At 41.7% G+C, this 14,368-nt stretch overlaps 1 protein-coding gene across 1 annotated transcript in view; it reads right to left on the bottom strand.

Moving 5' to 3' along the window:
- Nucleotides 1-2,597: 2,597 nt before the first annotated feature.
- The window catches only part of spop (speckle type BTB/POZ protein), a 111,207-nt gene continuing 99,436 nt past the window's right edge, over nucleotides 2,598-14,368 (bottom strand). Inside the window, exons 9-11 of the mRNA XM_050068954.1 lie at nucleotides 10,277-10,399; nucleotides 7,618-7,760; nucleotides 2,598-4,004 (exon numbers count right to left, since the gene is read on the bottom strand). Coding sequence (XP_049924911.1) covers nucleotides 3,860-4,004; nucleotides 7,618-7,760; nucleotides 10,277-10,399 — 411 coding nt within the window. The 3' untranslated portion in view covers nucleotides 2,598-3,859. The remainder of the gene's footprint in view (nucleotides 4,005-7,617; nucleotides 7,761-10,276; nucleotides 10,400-14,368) is intronic.

Below are 14,368 nucleotides of genomic sequence, written 5' to 3'. Positions count from 1 at the left end.
AAATTGTATATATGGAAATAAGATTAATCATTTAAGATTAAATATTCACATACCTGAGTACCTTATAAATTAAGAAACCAAACTAAATTATGAGGATTATTACTTTATTATTTGATTTGGGGTTGTTGATAAAAAATCTTGCCAATAATTACATTTCAATAAAAGACACCTCTGACTACATACAGACCCCAATTTCTTTTACTGTGTCAATTCCGACAACTGCTAGAAATTTAAGTCCCACATTTGTGCACCTTGAAATAGCTATGTCTCTTAATACTTCAGAAGTAAACATTTGTAACTTCAGCTATGATCCCAGCTAATACCAGCAAACTTCAGAGCGAATAAGCTAAAACTTAACTTAAAAAGTCTATAATGGCTACTTTATTATGTACAGTACACCTGTACAAATTAATACAATAAAATGTAACACAACTATTCTTCCATGACAAATGTCTTTATGAAGCTTGTAACGTTCTGTTTTTCTGTGACATTGTTGGAAATGTTTGAATTCAATTAGATGTTTATTATTAAAGGTGGTTTTGTACTGGATTATATTATAATAGGAGGTTATTATTGTTGCTGTTGTTGTTGTTGTCCAGTGTAGTAGTTCCAAGCACCAGTCTGGATGTGTAATTGTGCCTATATTTTTCATTTTGTGTTATATATATCAATATGAATACATATGCCTAATACATACTGCATGCGTGATAGTGATTTCTGTCATATGGCCCTGCACTATAATGTGACAATATTTTAGAAACCACTCTATTGTCCATAAAGATGGATAATAGTCTTTGGTCCATCTGGCAGTTCATTAAATCACACACTCACAAACAGAGCACGGTGTGAATGAACACATATTTAGTCTTTGAGCAGCTGAGCGGGTCAGCTTGATAACATAGCTACATAATTTACTGTGTATATGTTCCTTTAGGTGATATTTACATGCTTGAAATTTTGTGTGAGCCAATCACCAGTCATGTGATGTGATGACATGCTCAGATTAATGTGACACATGTTACATTATATTGATAACCACAACCCTCTTATCAAAGTCTCCTATCAAGATAATCAATTTTTATATTTAACTCAGCTCCACTGTTTAGTATTGGTTGTCTCATCACATGTGCAATCAAAATGGAAAATTACTTTGTAGTTATGGTCAGCAGTATGAAACATTCCTCATTAAATTAATTGCAAAATGATCACAATGTCCCAGGTTCAGGTCTGGCTGAACCTTTGCTGCAAGTCATTCCCATGTCCCTCTCTCTCCTCTTTTCCGAGCCCGATCTCATTCCGAAGTCGTCGAAATCTGGCGACTCTGCAGTACCTTGTGGCGTCAGAAACCAACGGAAAAGGCGTCCTTTAACATCGGCATGATATGTGACCGGTTGCCGTTATAGTTTCACGGCACCTGGCGGAAAGCAGCTGGACAGAGACGAAAGTTAAGGCGGCCAAAGTTCGAATGGGTCCAACAAAATTGACTTTCACCAGTGAGAGCGGTGCTAACGTTCTGCAAGATTCCAAAGCCAAACCCTGTTCTTTTTTCCTAAACCTAACCACGTGTGTTTGTTGTTGAAGGAAAAACATGGTAAATTTGCTGTGTTGGATCAACATTGTGCGTTTATTTCCTGTGAAAACAGAAGTGTATCTTGAAAGAAGACAATGCATGTAAACAGTTAGAAATTGACACGGCGTCCGAGAACGTCAACAACCAATGCACCCAAGGTACCTTGCACGTTGTATGTGGACGTTGAAATTCCATGACCAAAACGTCAATATGTGACGAGGTCGGAGTGAGAATGTGTTGCCTTTCCTGTTATCTCACTACTGTTGATTCTCTACTTAAGTCATAAAATGCCCTAAAAAAGAATCTATGCATACGTATTTTTTAAAAATGATGTTACACTGAACTGTCAAGCACACCTCCATCACCATAGCTCCAAAATATGATGCAGCTCAGCAAATATAAATGACAGAATTGAACCATCAGTCCTACTAATATGTGGTCTGTCATGGAGCTTCAGTCTACTGTCTGTATCACAAATAATGGCCTTCCCTCTGTTTGATGAGCGCCAGAGTCTCCCAAAAGATCGCTGGCCAGGGCTGACTGTTTGATGAGGAGCGATTTGCAGGGCTCAGGGATGAGCTTCCTTAAAGCCCTCTGGGCATCGACTTTGGTCAACACAAAGAAATCCCTGTTAAGATACTGTCCGAGAGAAAGGTCCAGCTCTCTCTGAAGTGATTATAACCTAACTGCTCTCTAAGCAAGGCCACGGAGACCAAGTCAAACAGGCCTGTGACCATGAGCGAAAGCCGAGTCTACACACGAAACAGCTGGATACGAGTCCTTGTGATCAGCCGAGGTGAGCAGCGTGTGCACTGGGGATTGAACTTTGATCACGACAGGATTAAGCTTGAAACTGAAATGTGTTACTCACACACACTGATCAGGCAGCAAGTTGAAAGACGCTGTGCATTAATGAGTCAGTAACTGGTGGATGTGTCCAGGCTGCATAATGAGAAATAATGAAGTTATCAAGGATGAAAGACACAGACACACTGGACAAAATTCATAACATCTGTATTTCATAGGTCCAGTCAAAGGGAATGTTCTGTGGTTAAAAAGGTGAGTAAAAAAGTTATTTTTTCCATGATTGGTTTCTTTGAAATATATATACTATATATATATATATATATATTTGCTGGGCAGACACTGTGCATTTTTATTAATCGTTTAACCGTTTTACTTTGTGCAATCTTAATATTAACAGACAGTAAGAAGGAAAAAAGAAAAACGCAGAGCCTCAGATGGCTGGAGGATGAAGACAATATGTTTTGTTTGTTCTGCAGTGAAGTTCAGTTTTCTCTCACAGCTCAGTCTCAGTCACGACGACAGTTTCAGCCACAACATGTCACTTCTCTAATAATATTAAAACAAGCTCAGTACAGTTCATAACGGATAGTTTGACAGCAGCCATGTGGGAAATCGGACTGCTCAAACTGCAAGACAGCCGACCCAAAATTTCTGACATGCCAGAAATCCAAATAGCCCGACAACCAGATCGTTGATTGTTCAGGCAATTAATCTGGCATCGTGACCCCCCCCCCCACACACACACACACACACACGCACACTCACACACACTGCACGTCAAATGAGAAACTGATCTGGCAGAAATCCGTCCCGATTCTAAAATAAGTCGAGGGCGACTGTTCCACACAGTGTCTGCCCGGCTTAAGGCACAGGCTGGATAAACATTAAAACGTGTTCATATTTGTTTTCTTTCATTCAAACCGAGAATTGTTTGTGCTCCATAAAAACAATACTTAGTACAAAACACTGTTTAAATAATCAAGAATGTGAGCAATAGTCTTTCACTTTCTGGTTGGTTGATCCTCTTCACTTGTCTTCTCATAGTACAGCACAGTTTGGGCTTTAGGACTTGAGACAATATGCCACAGTATTGTATTTACAGGGACTCAGCATTGACTTTTCCTTTGGAGCCAGAAGATCAAATCTTTACGTGACTGACTGACAGATTATGGCTCTGGCTTTCCAATATTGTAGGCAAAGGACACATGGTATATGTGAGGCTTTGAGCTTGCGATCCATAAATATCCAGGTTTAGATCTTATAGAATTCACCCCCACCACCTTCAGAGATGTGTAGTACCTCTGTGGCGTCAGTCCTGTGATTCTCTGGTCGGTCCAGCTGAGCAGTTTCCCCTAACCGTATCTATCCAAGTCCTGGGCTTCAGTCGTTCAGAGCATCTGTCGATGCTGTGGGAGAAGAGCAGTGAGGTTGCTGGTACAAGAGAACACAGCAGGGTTAGGACAGGAGAGTCTCTCTGTACCACTAGGACTGTTTGAGTCGTTTTCTCGGGGGACCCAGGAAGGGGCACTGAGCGGAGGCCAGGCAGTGATAGGCCTCTGCCACCAGGTGTGGGTGAGAGGTCACCATGGACTTCCAGCTCGATGTCTCCATCACATCAGCTGCATGACTGAGAGACAAAGAAGGCAAAGAGAGTGGAGGAAAGTGTGGAAAATGTTTAAGGAAAGAAATGAAATGGACAAGTGCACAAATAAGTTTCTCGAAAGCTTGGGATTCTATGACTCCATCTGTGTGGAGTGCAGCTCTGAGACATTAAGGATTTGTCATACCAGCTGGCAGAGCTGTTATTTACTTTATATTTTTAAATATTTAACCCCACAGGTCATTTTGTGAGAGAAGTAACATCACACAAATAAAAGGCAACGATCATAAATATGCAGGCACTCGATGAGAAAGTCTGGCATATCACATCACATCATTTTAATACTTAAGTCTTTACAGTTCAGGGGAGGTAAAGCTCTACAGCATTTCACACCATTCCACAAAAAAGTGTGAGAAAAGTGAGAAAAGATAAACATAATTTTGTGTATCAAATTATTATTAATATTTTTTAAAAATCTATTCTACATAGCTTATTACTTCACAGCCCCTCAGATTTATTTTGCAACTCCAGGTTGGGTAGACCTACTCTACGCAACCAGCGATTCGCTCCTATTCATTTTGTATGGGAAGTGACTGATTTGCTGCACAAAGCATGCTGGGATACCTGCAATGTGGACTAAGCTAACAGTGTGACAAGAGGACGTGACAATTCAAAAATTTGAACAGAGCTCACAGGAAGACGTGTAAAACTAGAATTAATGCCTCACAGTGGTGTGGCTCTGCACGCCAAATGTCTCCCCTTCTGAGTCATGACGTTGAATAATGGCCAGAAAAGTGTTTCTACAGAACTTCATGAGGTCACTGTAAAGTTGACCTTTGACCTTTTGGGTATAAAATTCCATTATATCCTATTAGATATTTGTATGAAATGTTGTCATAATTCACAAATGAACTCTTGAGGTATGGCCAAAAGCATGTTTTGTGAGGTCACAGTGACCTTTGATCACCAAATTCTATTCAGTTCATTAATAAGTCCAAGTGGACGTTTGTGCCAAACTTAAGGAAATCCCATTTGGGCCTTCTTGAAATATTATGTTCTCGAGAATGAGACAGATGTAAGGTCACACTGACCTTTGACCTGTGACCACCAAAATCGAATCAGTTTATCGTTGAGTCCAAGTGGACATCTGTGCAAAATTTCCCTTGCAAGGTTCTTTAGATATCGCGTTGCCTCTGACCATGGCTATAGCTGGCATGGAGGCATAGTGGCATAAGTTTTTTAGCAAATGTCTTAGTTATAGTAATACTGTTTGTGTGAATCAGCCATTTCCAGTTGACTGTGTAAAAAATGAAGGAAATGGTTTTGTACTGTCACTTTTCCATAAATAAAACTCGCTCGTGTGGAGCTGGATGGGAAGGGGGCGGGGGATTGTAAGATGGGCACCAGTTGGGCATGAGTTTATGCAGTGTGCATGCAGTTATACTTGCATTAAAGTGGGATATATTGAATTTTTTTTACAACATTAAAATACTGCTTTGAATGCAGAACACTGTTTTTTTCTGCTTTAGTTATAAATATAATGCGACCAGCAGATATCACTGTCAGTTTATATCAAGTATATAAGGTGGTGCAGGAACAGAAAGCACAGCGCTGATTATTAAGGAGGAACTACTCACATTAATTACTCATTCCTAATTTGTCTTTTGTTTGTGTTTGCCGTTAACACTTACTGGTACTTTTTAAGAAGTTTTAATTTCTTTGGATTTCCCTGTGGTTGTGCAAATTTAGAGCTTCAGCAATAATTAACTGATGGAACCCAGAAAGCCGAAACAATTTGGGATGAACTGTGTATTTAATTGCTGATGAGTTTTACTTGTGGTCATCATCACCCACAGATGTGAGTTTCCAGCAGCGGACCCTGTGGCGGTCCTCAACCTCCTGACGCCCTCAGGGTGCTGTGCTGCACTATCACGCACACCGCTGTGTGGCCTTTAATGACATTTTTCATGTTTTGTTGTGCGTAAATAAACAACAGCATGTGTGTGTGCGAGGTCACATGTGTTTGTGTCTTGGCATGGCTACTCTTGGCACTTTGGGTGTGTGTGTGTGTGTATGTGTGGTCATATGCTGCCCACACAGCAGCTCCAGACCTCCAGCCAACCTCTGACCCTATCCTCTGTGGAGGAGCTGAACCCCTGCTTACAGTAATGGCTAGTGTGCTGAGGCTGAGGCAACAGGCCAGCGGAGGGCACGAAGAGAGCAGTCACAGCAGGAGGAAGCGGCAGGAAGGAGGAGGGATGGACCGAGGGAGGAGAGAGTAAGGCAGCCGCAGCGACCGAAGAAGAAATAAATAAAAAACAGGGAGGTGAGGGAGAGTAATGAAAGTCTGCAGAGAAGGACAGGAGGGACTGAGGGAGGCAGAGGAGCAGTGATGTGATGGTAAATTAAAAAAAGGGCCAAACTATGACCTCCAGTCGGTGGTAATCATAAGGCAAACCACCACCACTATCAACAAAAACTACTTTCAGAAAAGCACTATCTTTTTCTGCCTTAAAAAACCCTCACCTCATATTACTCACGTTGCGTTTGCACTACTTACTGTGATTTATCCTATGAATTCACTCTGGCCTGAAGATTCATGTTGGGCTTAAAAAAAAAGTGGGTACATTCTTTGCTCTAAACAAAGTGGATAAAGAGTGTCTGGGTGGCTTTACTCTCCACTACATCCCTGGGGAGGATGAATAAATGAGACAGAGGTAGGATAAAGACGACTCCTATTGTCTGGACTAAATGACTGTAAGCTGCTTGTAAAGACTGGTCTGAAAAGAGGTCGAGGTGCTACTGGGGGGAGGATTATTGGTTCCTCTGTGTCGCCTGTTTTCTATATTCGTCCTCTAAATTGATTTTTGTTTTGTTGCTCTTGTTGCTGTCCATTGTGTCCGCAGGAGGAGGGTTGATAACGCTTTGCTGGCCAGGAGTCCCCCGTGGCCAATTTTCCCACCACCACAACAACGCGGTGGCAAATTAAACTGTCATAACGCCCGTAACCACAATTAATGACTGGGATTAAGGGCAGAAATCTGCATTACTGAACACCTTTAGGCATACATGAGCTCTTAAGCACAGAACAGGAGGGGGAGGGAAGACGGGAGTGAATGGAAGAGGGAGGGAGATGCAGGAACAAGGCCAGGAGATGGAGTAAAGCCGTAAAGAGAGGACAGAGGAGTGAACAAAGGGATGGAAAATATGTCTGGCTTGGAGATAGAGGATTCAGAAAACAGAGAGAAGGTGATGAATTAAGGTAGTGACTGTGAGGAAGCTTTTTGTTTCAACTGGGCATTCAAATACTGGATCAATCACCTCTCCATGGACATAAATAGCAGTCATTGATGCTAATAGGCCCCATCTTACCTAAACAGGCTGCCTGCAACGTGATTAACATCAGCAGCTGAGCTTTATTGCTAAATGGCCCAATATGATACGGCAGCAAAATGGTCTGATCGGGGGATTAAATTAAATTTCCTCTGGAGACAAAAATTGCTCCCACTGAAAATTAATGACTTCCTTTGACGAAAAGCTAAGTGTATAAGTGTGTGTGTGAAACGGGGGAAAAAAATGTTTGCATAAGTGTGGAAGTAGCTCTTAAGATGAATGATGTCAGTGCACGCGTGTAACTCACTAGTTGATGAAGTCCACGGCCTGAGTCTTGAGCTGGTCGGCGCTGTGCAGATCGGCGAGGATGAGGATCTCTGCGGCGTTCTCCACGCTAAGACTCGTGCACAGAGCATCCTCGCACATCACCTTCAGCCTCTCCAGAGCATACTGCCAATGACAGGGAGAGCAAGAGAGAGACAGAGGAGAAACAGCAGGTAAACTAAATTACTTAAACAGCGCTGCCACAAACAACTGTTGTTGCACTGTGTAATGATACGGAAATACAGAATTACTCCACCACAGCGGGAACGAGACTTAGATTGGATAAGAAAAAAATATGGTGAAGAGAAGCAAAAGTGACACTTATGTAGAATGCTGGGGGAGCGATGGTGGGAAAGGGGATCACTTGAGAAGTAAAAAATAATTTCCACTGAGTTTGATTACAATAGGAACAATAATCTTGTCTCATATTCATCCACACTTCAGGATGAGTCATGGTGGTTCAGCAGAGACTACACTTCAGCGAGTATTTATTAACACTAATGATGCAAAGGAGTTCATTTAAATGAACTTCCACTAAATAACACTTGTGCTAGAATGTTTGAGACACGTCTCACATCTAGTGCACAAAACAAAGTGCCACCAAACTCGAAATATTGGTTGAAAAGAAAACACTTATTTGGAGCTGCAATTTTGCACTTGTCATTAAAGCGTGACGGCTGTAAGAGAGGTGATGAAGTATCAATATTTCGCTCCTGAGACAAGCTGCCAACTTTCAAATCAGTGACTGATTTATTATGGGGAAGATTGTTGGTTGTTCTTGAATCTTTTAAACCATTTTGATAAGATTAATGCTGCAAGCATATAAATAAGCTAGCATGTTCACAACAACAACGTTAACATGCTGATGTTTAGCAGGTGTAAGGTTTGCTTGGGTCCTGCATTGGGTCGGGCACCCTCAAAATTGAAATGTATTTGCAGGTTTAGTTCTGGGTGAAAAACAGGGACATTATTGTGAAGATGTGCTGCACATAAGAATAAGCAAAAACTATTCCTCTAAATTGTATTTCTTGAATTACCTTTGTTTTAAAATACTGTATATTACTCTTAGTTTTACATGTATGAAGTGTCCCAAAACAATCACTTTAAATGTGCTGTCTGACCAAATTATTTGAACACTGCATGGCTTTAACAGGATTTGTAGTTTTGAGTCAGGCCACAGATCTTGTGTTGACTCGTTAAGTCGGGTGCTAAACTAATTCCTCATATGCGGATGGCAGGCCTGTGCAGAATTGTAGGTTGCGGTTCTAGTTCAGGAGCAGGTCTTGAAGATCAGACCTGAGCAGGGTTCTGATATTTACAATGTTCACCATCTTAGTTTAGCATGTTACTATATCAGTGTGTGCTGATTAGCGATATGTACAGTTGGGGCTGATGGGAATGTTGTTGGTTTTGTAAGTATTTGGTCACAAACCAAAGTTTTTGCAGATAAAAATGTTATCCAAACAACATTCTCGGAACCCATCGGCTGTATTCGGCGTCTGACTTCCGGTAGACGGCGAATACAGCCTATGTTCCGCCTCGTTACTTCACCGCATGGACCGTTTAACCTGGCAACAACTGCAGCCGGCTCAAACATGTTTGGTCAATATCACGCGGACTACAAACAGCCTACAACCAGAAACCAGGGCTCTTCCGCTCTTCTTCCGGAGGCAAGATCTCCGGGGTTTGCCTACATTCACTGAATGTAGAGTCTGTATATAGAGACTATCCAAACAATAGCATAAAAGAGTCAAGGGATAACCAGGGTTGTTACAATTCATACTGTGGGGGGCATGAATGTGTGTAACAGAGTTTATCCAAACATTTCACTCAAAAAAAAAAAAAATCATTAGGTTGCATCGTCCAGGAACCACGAATTTCTGTATAAAATGTGCCAATCCATTATGTAGATGTTGAGATATCTCACCAAAAAGCAAAAAAGCTAACCTCTTGGTGGCGCTAGAAGAAAGGTCAGTAGGCCTAATACTCTGGGACCATTAATGTCTGCACAAAATTTCATGGCAATCCATCCCATAGTTACTGAGGTATTTTTAGTCTGTACTACAGTGGTGGACCAACATCGCCATCCCTTAAGACACGCCTCTATCATAGGTCTAACAGGCCTCCTTAATAGTGTATAATTGGCTGCTGTAGTTAAAACACGCAGGGACGAGCCTGTTGTGAGTCATTAAAAGATGGAAAAATACAAATCAAGTTCTGCAATGAGCAGCTCGATACTATTAATAATAAAGAAAATGCAATACGCTCTCAGAAAAATGAAAAACAGCAAAACTGGAAGAAAAAGAGGAGTGGGGGAATACAATGTGAGTAAGGACAAATAGACAGGAAACCTTGAGTATACAGGGTCAGCACAATCAGAGCAAACAATGAGGAATAGAATTCACTGTAAGTATGTGCATCTGTATATCTCCCACAGGTACACTGGATTATATTTCCTTATAAAAGTGTGTTTGTGTTCAGCGGTTGAGGAGCATTTGGTTGTTATTTTTGGAGATTATTATTATGCATACCAGCTTCTGTATAAATGTACATAGTAACAGGTGCGCACACATCCCCACACACACACACACACACACACACACACACACACACACACACACACACACACACATACTCTGTACCTTGTCAGCTGCAGCCAGCAGGTCATCAGCCATCTTGTCCAGGTTGGGGGCCTTGCCTGTGTAGATGAAGCACATCATCTCTTTGAAGACATCTGGCTCCACGTCATTTATCTCCACACGGTTCTGAACGGGAGGAGAGGACAGGAGAGGAGAATACACACAGGGTTTAAGGGAATAAAAGGCAAGAGAAGAAAAAGACAGATGCTTTGACAATCCTTCAAAACCCATGCGCAGTGGCAGAGTGTTTTTTATTTTATGTGAATATCCAAAAACCTACCTGAATTAAACTCCCTCACCTTGTTTAGCACACACACAGGGACAGCCATGCAGCGATACAAAACAAGCTCCAAGTGGCAAATAAGAAGAAATAAAAAAAAAAAAAAGAAACTTGAAGAACCTTCTGAACAGTCTGAACACGTTTCAGCAAAACTACATTCTAGTACATTATTTTATTCTTTTCAGCTGATTCCTGAAAATTAATCCTGAGCGTTCATTCCTTGACAGTGCCTGCAGCCAGCAAAGTAGGCTTTATCACTCGCTGGCACAGTGACGGTAACCTGAACCTTTCCCTCCGCACTGAGAGGCAGAACAAAGCAGTAAACCAATTATAACAGTGCTTTATCGTCACCGCGGTGACCAGCGGCGTTTTAGCGGGGTCAGGCTGGGTGTACCAACAGCTTAGTGCATTTGTGTCAACTCTGACCACTCAACAGCAACATAAACACACCGAGAAATAATGGTGGGAGAGTCTGAAAGGAGCCAGGTCGAGCTTACAGCATGGAGTGCCCTTTAACAGGAATAACAATAAAACACATACATACACAAAGGCATGTGAGCACACACATGCAGCATGAATCCTCAACTCGCTACATAATGCACGTCAAAATCTGCATATTGTTTCTAAATTTGCCTCTTGCTTGAAAAAATAACATTTCTCATCACAGCCTGCAATAAGGAGGAGGTCTGACATACCGGAGATGAAAACTTGACTAATTAGAGTGTGTGTTGGAGTGTTAATGAAATAAAAACGGCAAAATAGCACCATGTTGGAAGTCACATGAGAAAACCTAACGGGGCTTCCTTCAGTATTGCGAAGGCGAGCTTTCAACAGTGTCTCATAAATAGACGACGCTCCTGTAGTTACAGTGTTTGAAGCTGCCCTCTATTCACAGAGCAGTCCTCTATTAGAGTGCTTCTTTATGAGCTCATTTGTCTCTCCTATATAGAGTGCTGCAGAGGAGTGTTAACCCATCTATCTGTTTTCTCTGAATCGTATGGGGACGTGGCCCACCAGCTCTCCCTCTTTCTGATGAAGACGCCCACTTAAACAGCAATTAAGATGCATTTCCTGGCTCTGTGCTTTATAATTTCCCCATCCGAGCCGTGCAGGCATCAATATTCCGCTGACATGACGGCTAAATCACCAAGGTTCAATCTCACCACCTCCTACCAGATGAACACAACCAACTGTGGCACGCGAGGGCAAACACACACACACGGAAAGATGCACACATATGAGCACATACACCACAGAGGGCACATTAAAAAAAAGATGAACACATTGCATGCAGTCCTGAAAGACTTACATTTACACTCTAGTACAAATACATGAAATCTAAAGATAAAATATATAAAATATAAGAGAATAAAATAAATAACCCTCTATTTATCACACTCACAATATCAGCTGCACTCAGGCCATTAACTTGCAGAGGTTTTATAAAAACACAGGTTTCAGAGAGCTTTATATAAGTTGTTAAGAAAATATTTTAATGCTGCAGTATACTGAACTTCAAGGTTAAGAAATTCAGCAACCTGAAATCAGCATATTTATAAATGAGCATGTTACTGTAGGCAGAAACAAGGTATTCTAATGAAGGTGTTTCGTCTCTGAACACACCATGATAATAACAGTGAACAACTGTAAGTAAAGCACACACAGTGGATGAAATGGTTTGCATACAGTTCTGTATTTAGCTTGACATAACGGTGTAAATTAACTGCTGCATGGAGACAAAATATTTTGGTGGCTACTTAAGTTTAAGTTTAAATTTCTACATGTACATTTTGAAATGTTTTGCTTATTTAAAAACATACTTTTTGAAATACATAAAAGTATGTTTTTATAAGACGCATTTGTACCCTTAAATTTTTATGACTTATAACAGTGCAAACAACTCCTGGAAAAGCGGATGGTGCAACACAGCTCATAAACTACGATTGCTTCCGAGATTTTGGATCCTCCATCTCTTAAAGGTCAGCACTGTCAAGGAATCCTGCTATTAGTGGGACAAACATGCGTCCCCAAAGTTTGACTCTACAGCAAAAATCTATTGCTCTAAATGCTGAGTGAGACCCAGTGCACAATGGGATTGTGCCACACAGAACATCCCTCTGAATCAACATACCACATCGCATTCCTGGACCAACAATGCAATCAACCAATCACAGCCATCTGACATCATCAATGTGCTGCCTAATAGGTAGTAGCTGCTTAGTTAGCTTGCTTAGTAGGTAGGCTATGCTAACAAGTAAGCTTGCCAATGGGCTAGAATATTGTTCAGTAACTAAGAGCAAGGATGATATCATTTTTCAGTTGCAAATTCCTGCAATTACCACATTTTACCTCATTTATTTCATGTTGATCCTGCATAGATTTGGTTAAGGCCAAAACACACTGTACCCGTGCGACGCGCGTCAAAACAGCTGCCCCCATTATTTTCTATTTACAAACCCACACCGGCAGCGGCTCGTCGCGCGTCGACGTGCTGCACCGCGGCACTTTACGCTATTGTCCTATTTTTACAGCGTCGCCGCTCTTGAAAAAGCGCTATTTTGTACTTCCCAGCTCCCATAGTAGCAGCTCTGTTGAAGAGCAGAGAAGAAGAACTTTGGCACCATCTATCGTTTGTTTTACTGTCATTGTTATCGGTTGTTAATTTGAGCATCATTGGTTAAAAGTAGCAATGGATGAGGAGAGATTGATTGTTGAGGTAAAGAAATATCCGGAAATATACGACCCAAAATCACGTCATTATAAAGATAATGGAGTGTGCAATAGAAATCCGGGATGTCCCGCAGCGCGATGCTTTTTGTGTGTGTTGGGGGCGGCACTTGACTCGCGTCAATGACACCGCCGTCATATGACGCCGCCGGTGTGTTTTGGCCTTGAGGCTTATCCGGGACCATCATCATCATCATCATCACACTGATTCTGGATTATCTGTTTAAGTCGGCATCAACATAGCAGTGATGGTCCTGGATTAACATCAGCGATTCTACTCAGGCTCAACATGGCAATGATGTCCCTGGATCAACAAACAAATTATCCAGGGTCACCATGGCAGTGATGGTCCTGGATCAACATGGCAATCTTGCAAAAAAAAAAAAAAAGTTTTTACTAGGCTATTAAAAAGGACAGAAAATGTGTCCAGGTCTTTGCAACTGCAAAATAACATTATCTTTACTCTTTGGCCTCTAGTTTCCCGGCGTGGCGCAGGGTTACGAACCCCGCGCAGAGCTAGTTTCGTGCAGCGTAACCCGAGGCGCGCTCAGTTTGGTAGTTTGGCAGACCGAGGTGCGCTGAGATGGGTGTGGCGGCGCAGCAGGGGGAGGTGTCGACAGATCCAGCTTGGCGCAGTGACAGTTTCGTGCCAAAAGGCTTCGCTGAAGGTGCGCTAAAAGCTCGCCAGCTGAAACCAGGTCTACTGGCAGCGCAGGCGGAGCGCATCCGGTGTAAGTGGAAGTTTGGCTGACCGGCGGACAGTGCGCACACGTCACCAAAACCTCACAGGCAGGTTTCCAGAATGTCAGGCACATTAACAATGCAATAAATACCCACTAAAACCACTATTCAATGCAACTATCTGCAATAAGCACATAAATGTATCTCTATATTAGGGCTGTCAAAATTGCTCAAAAATGACGTTTGAATATTCCTTCTAAAAATAACTCATAGGTTTGAACCATTCAAATTTTTTTTTTTTTTCGCATTATGTCCACAAGAGGGCAAACTAATACAAGGAAACATACTTGTATATGTATTAATACAAGGAAACATAACTACTTGTAGGTATTTTTATTTCAACATAA

The sequence above is a fragment of the Epinephelus moara genome, chromosome 18 (assembly GCF_006386435.1).
Source record: "Epinephelus moara isolate mb chromosome 18, YSFRI_EMoa_1.0, whole genome shotgun sequence".
Lineage (NCBI taxonomy): Eukaryota > Metazoa > Chordata > Actinopteri > Perciformes > Serranidae > Epinephelus > Epinephelus moara.
Note: the sequence above shows the minus strand (reverse complement) of the source record. Positions and strands in the feature narration are given on the sequence as shown.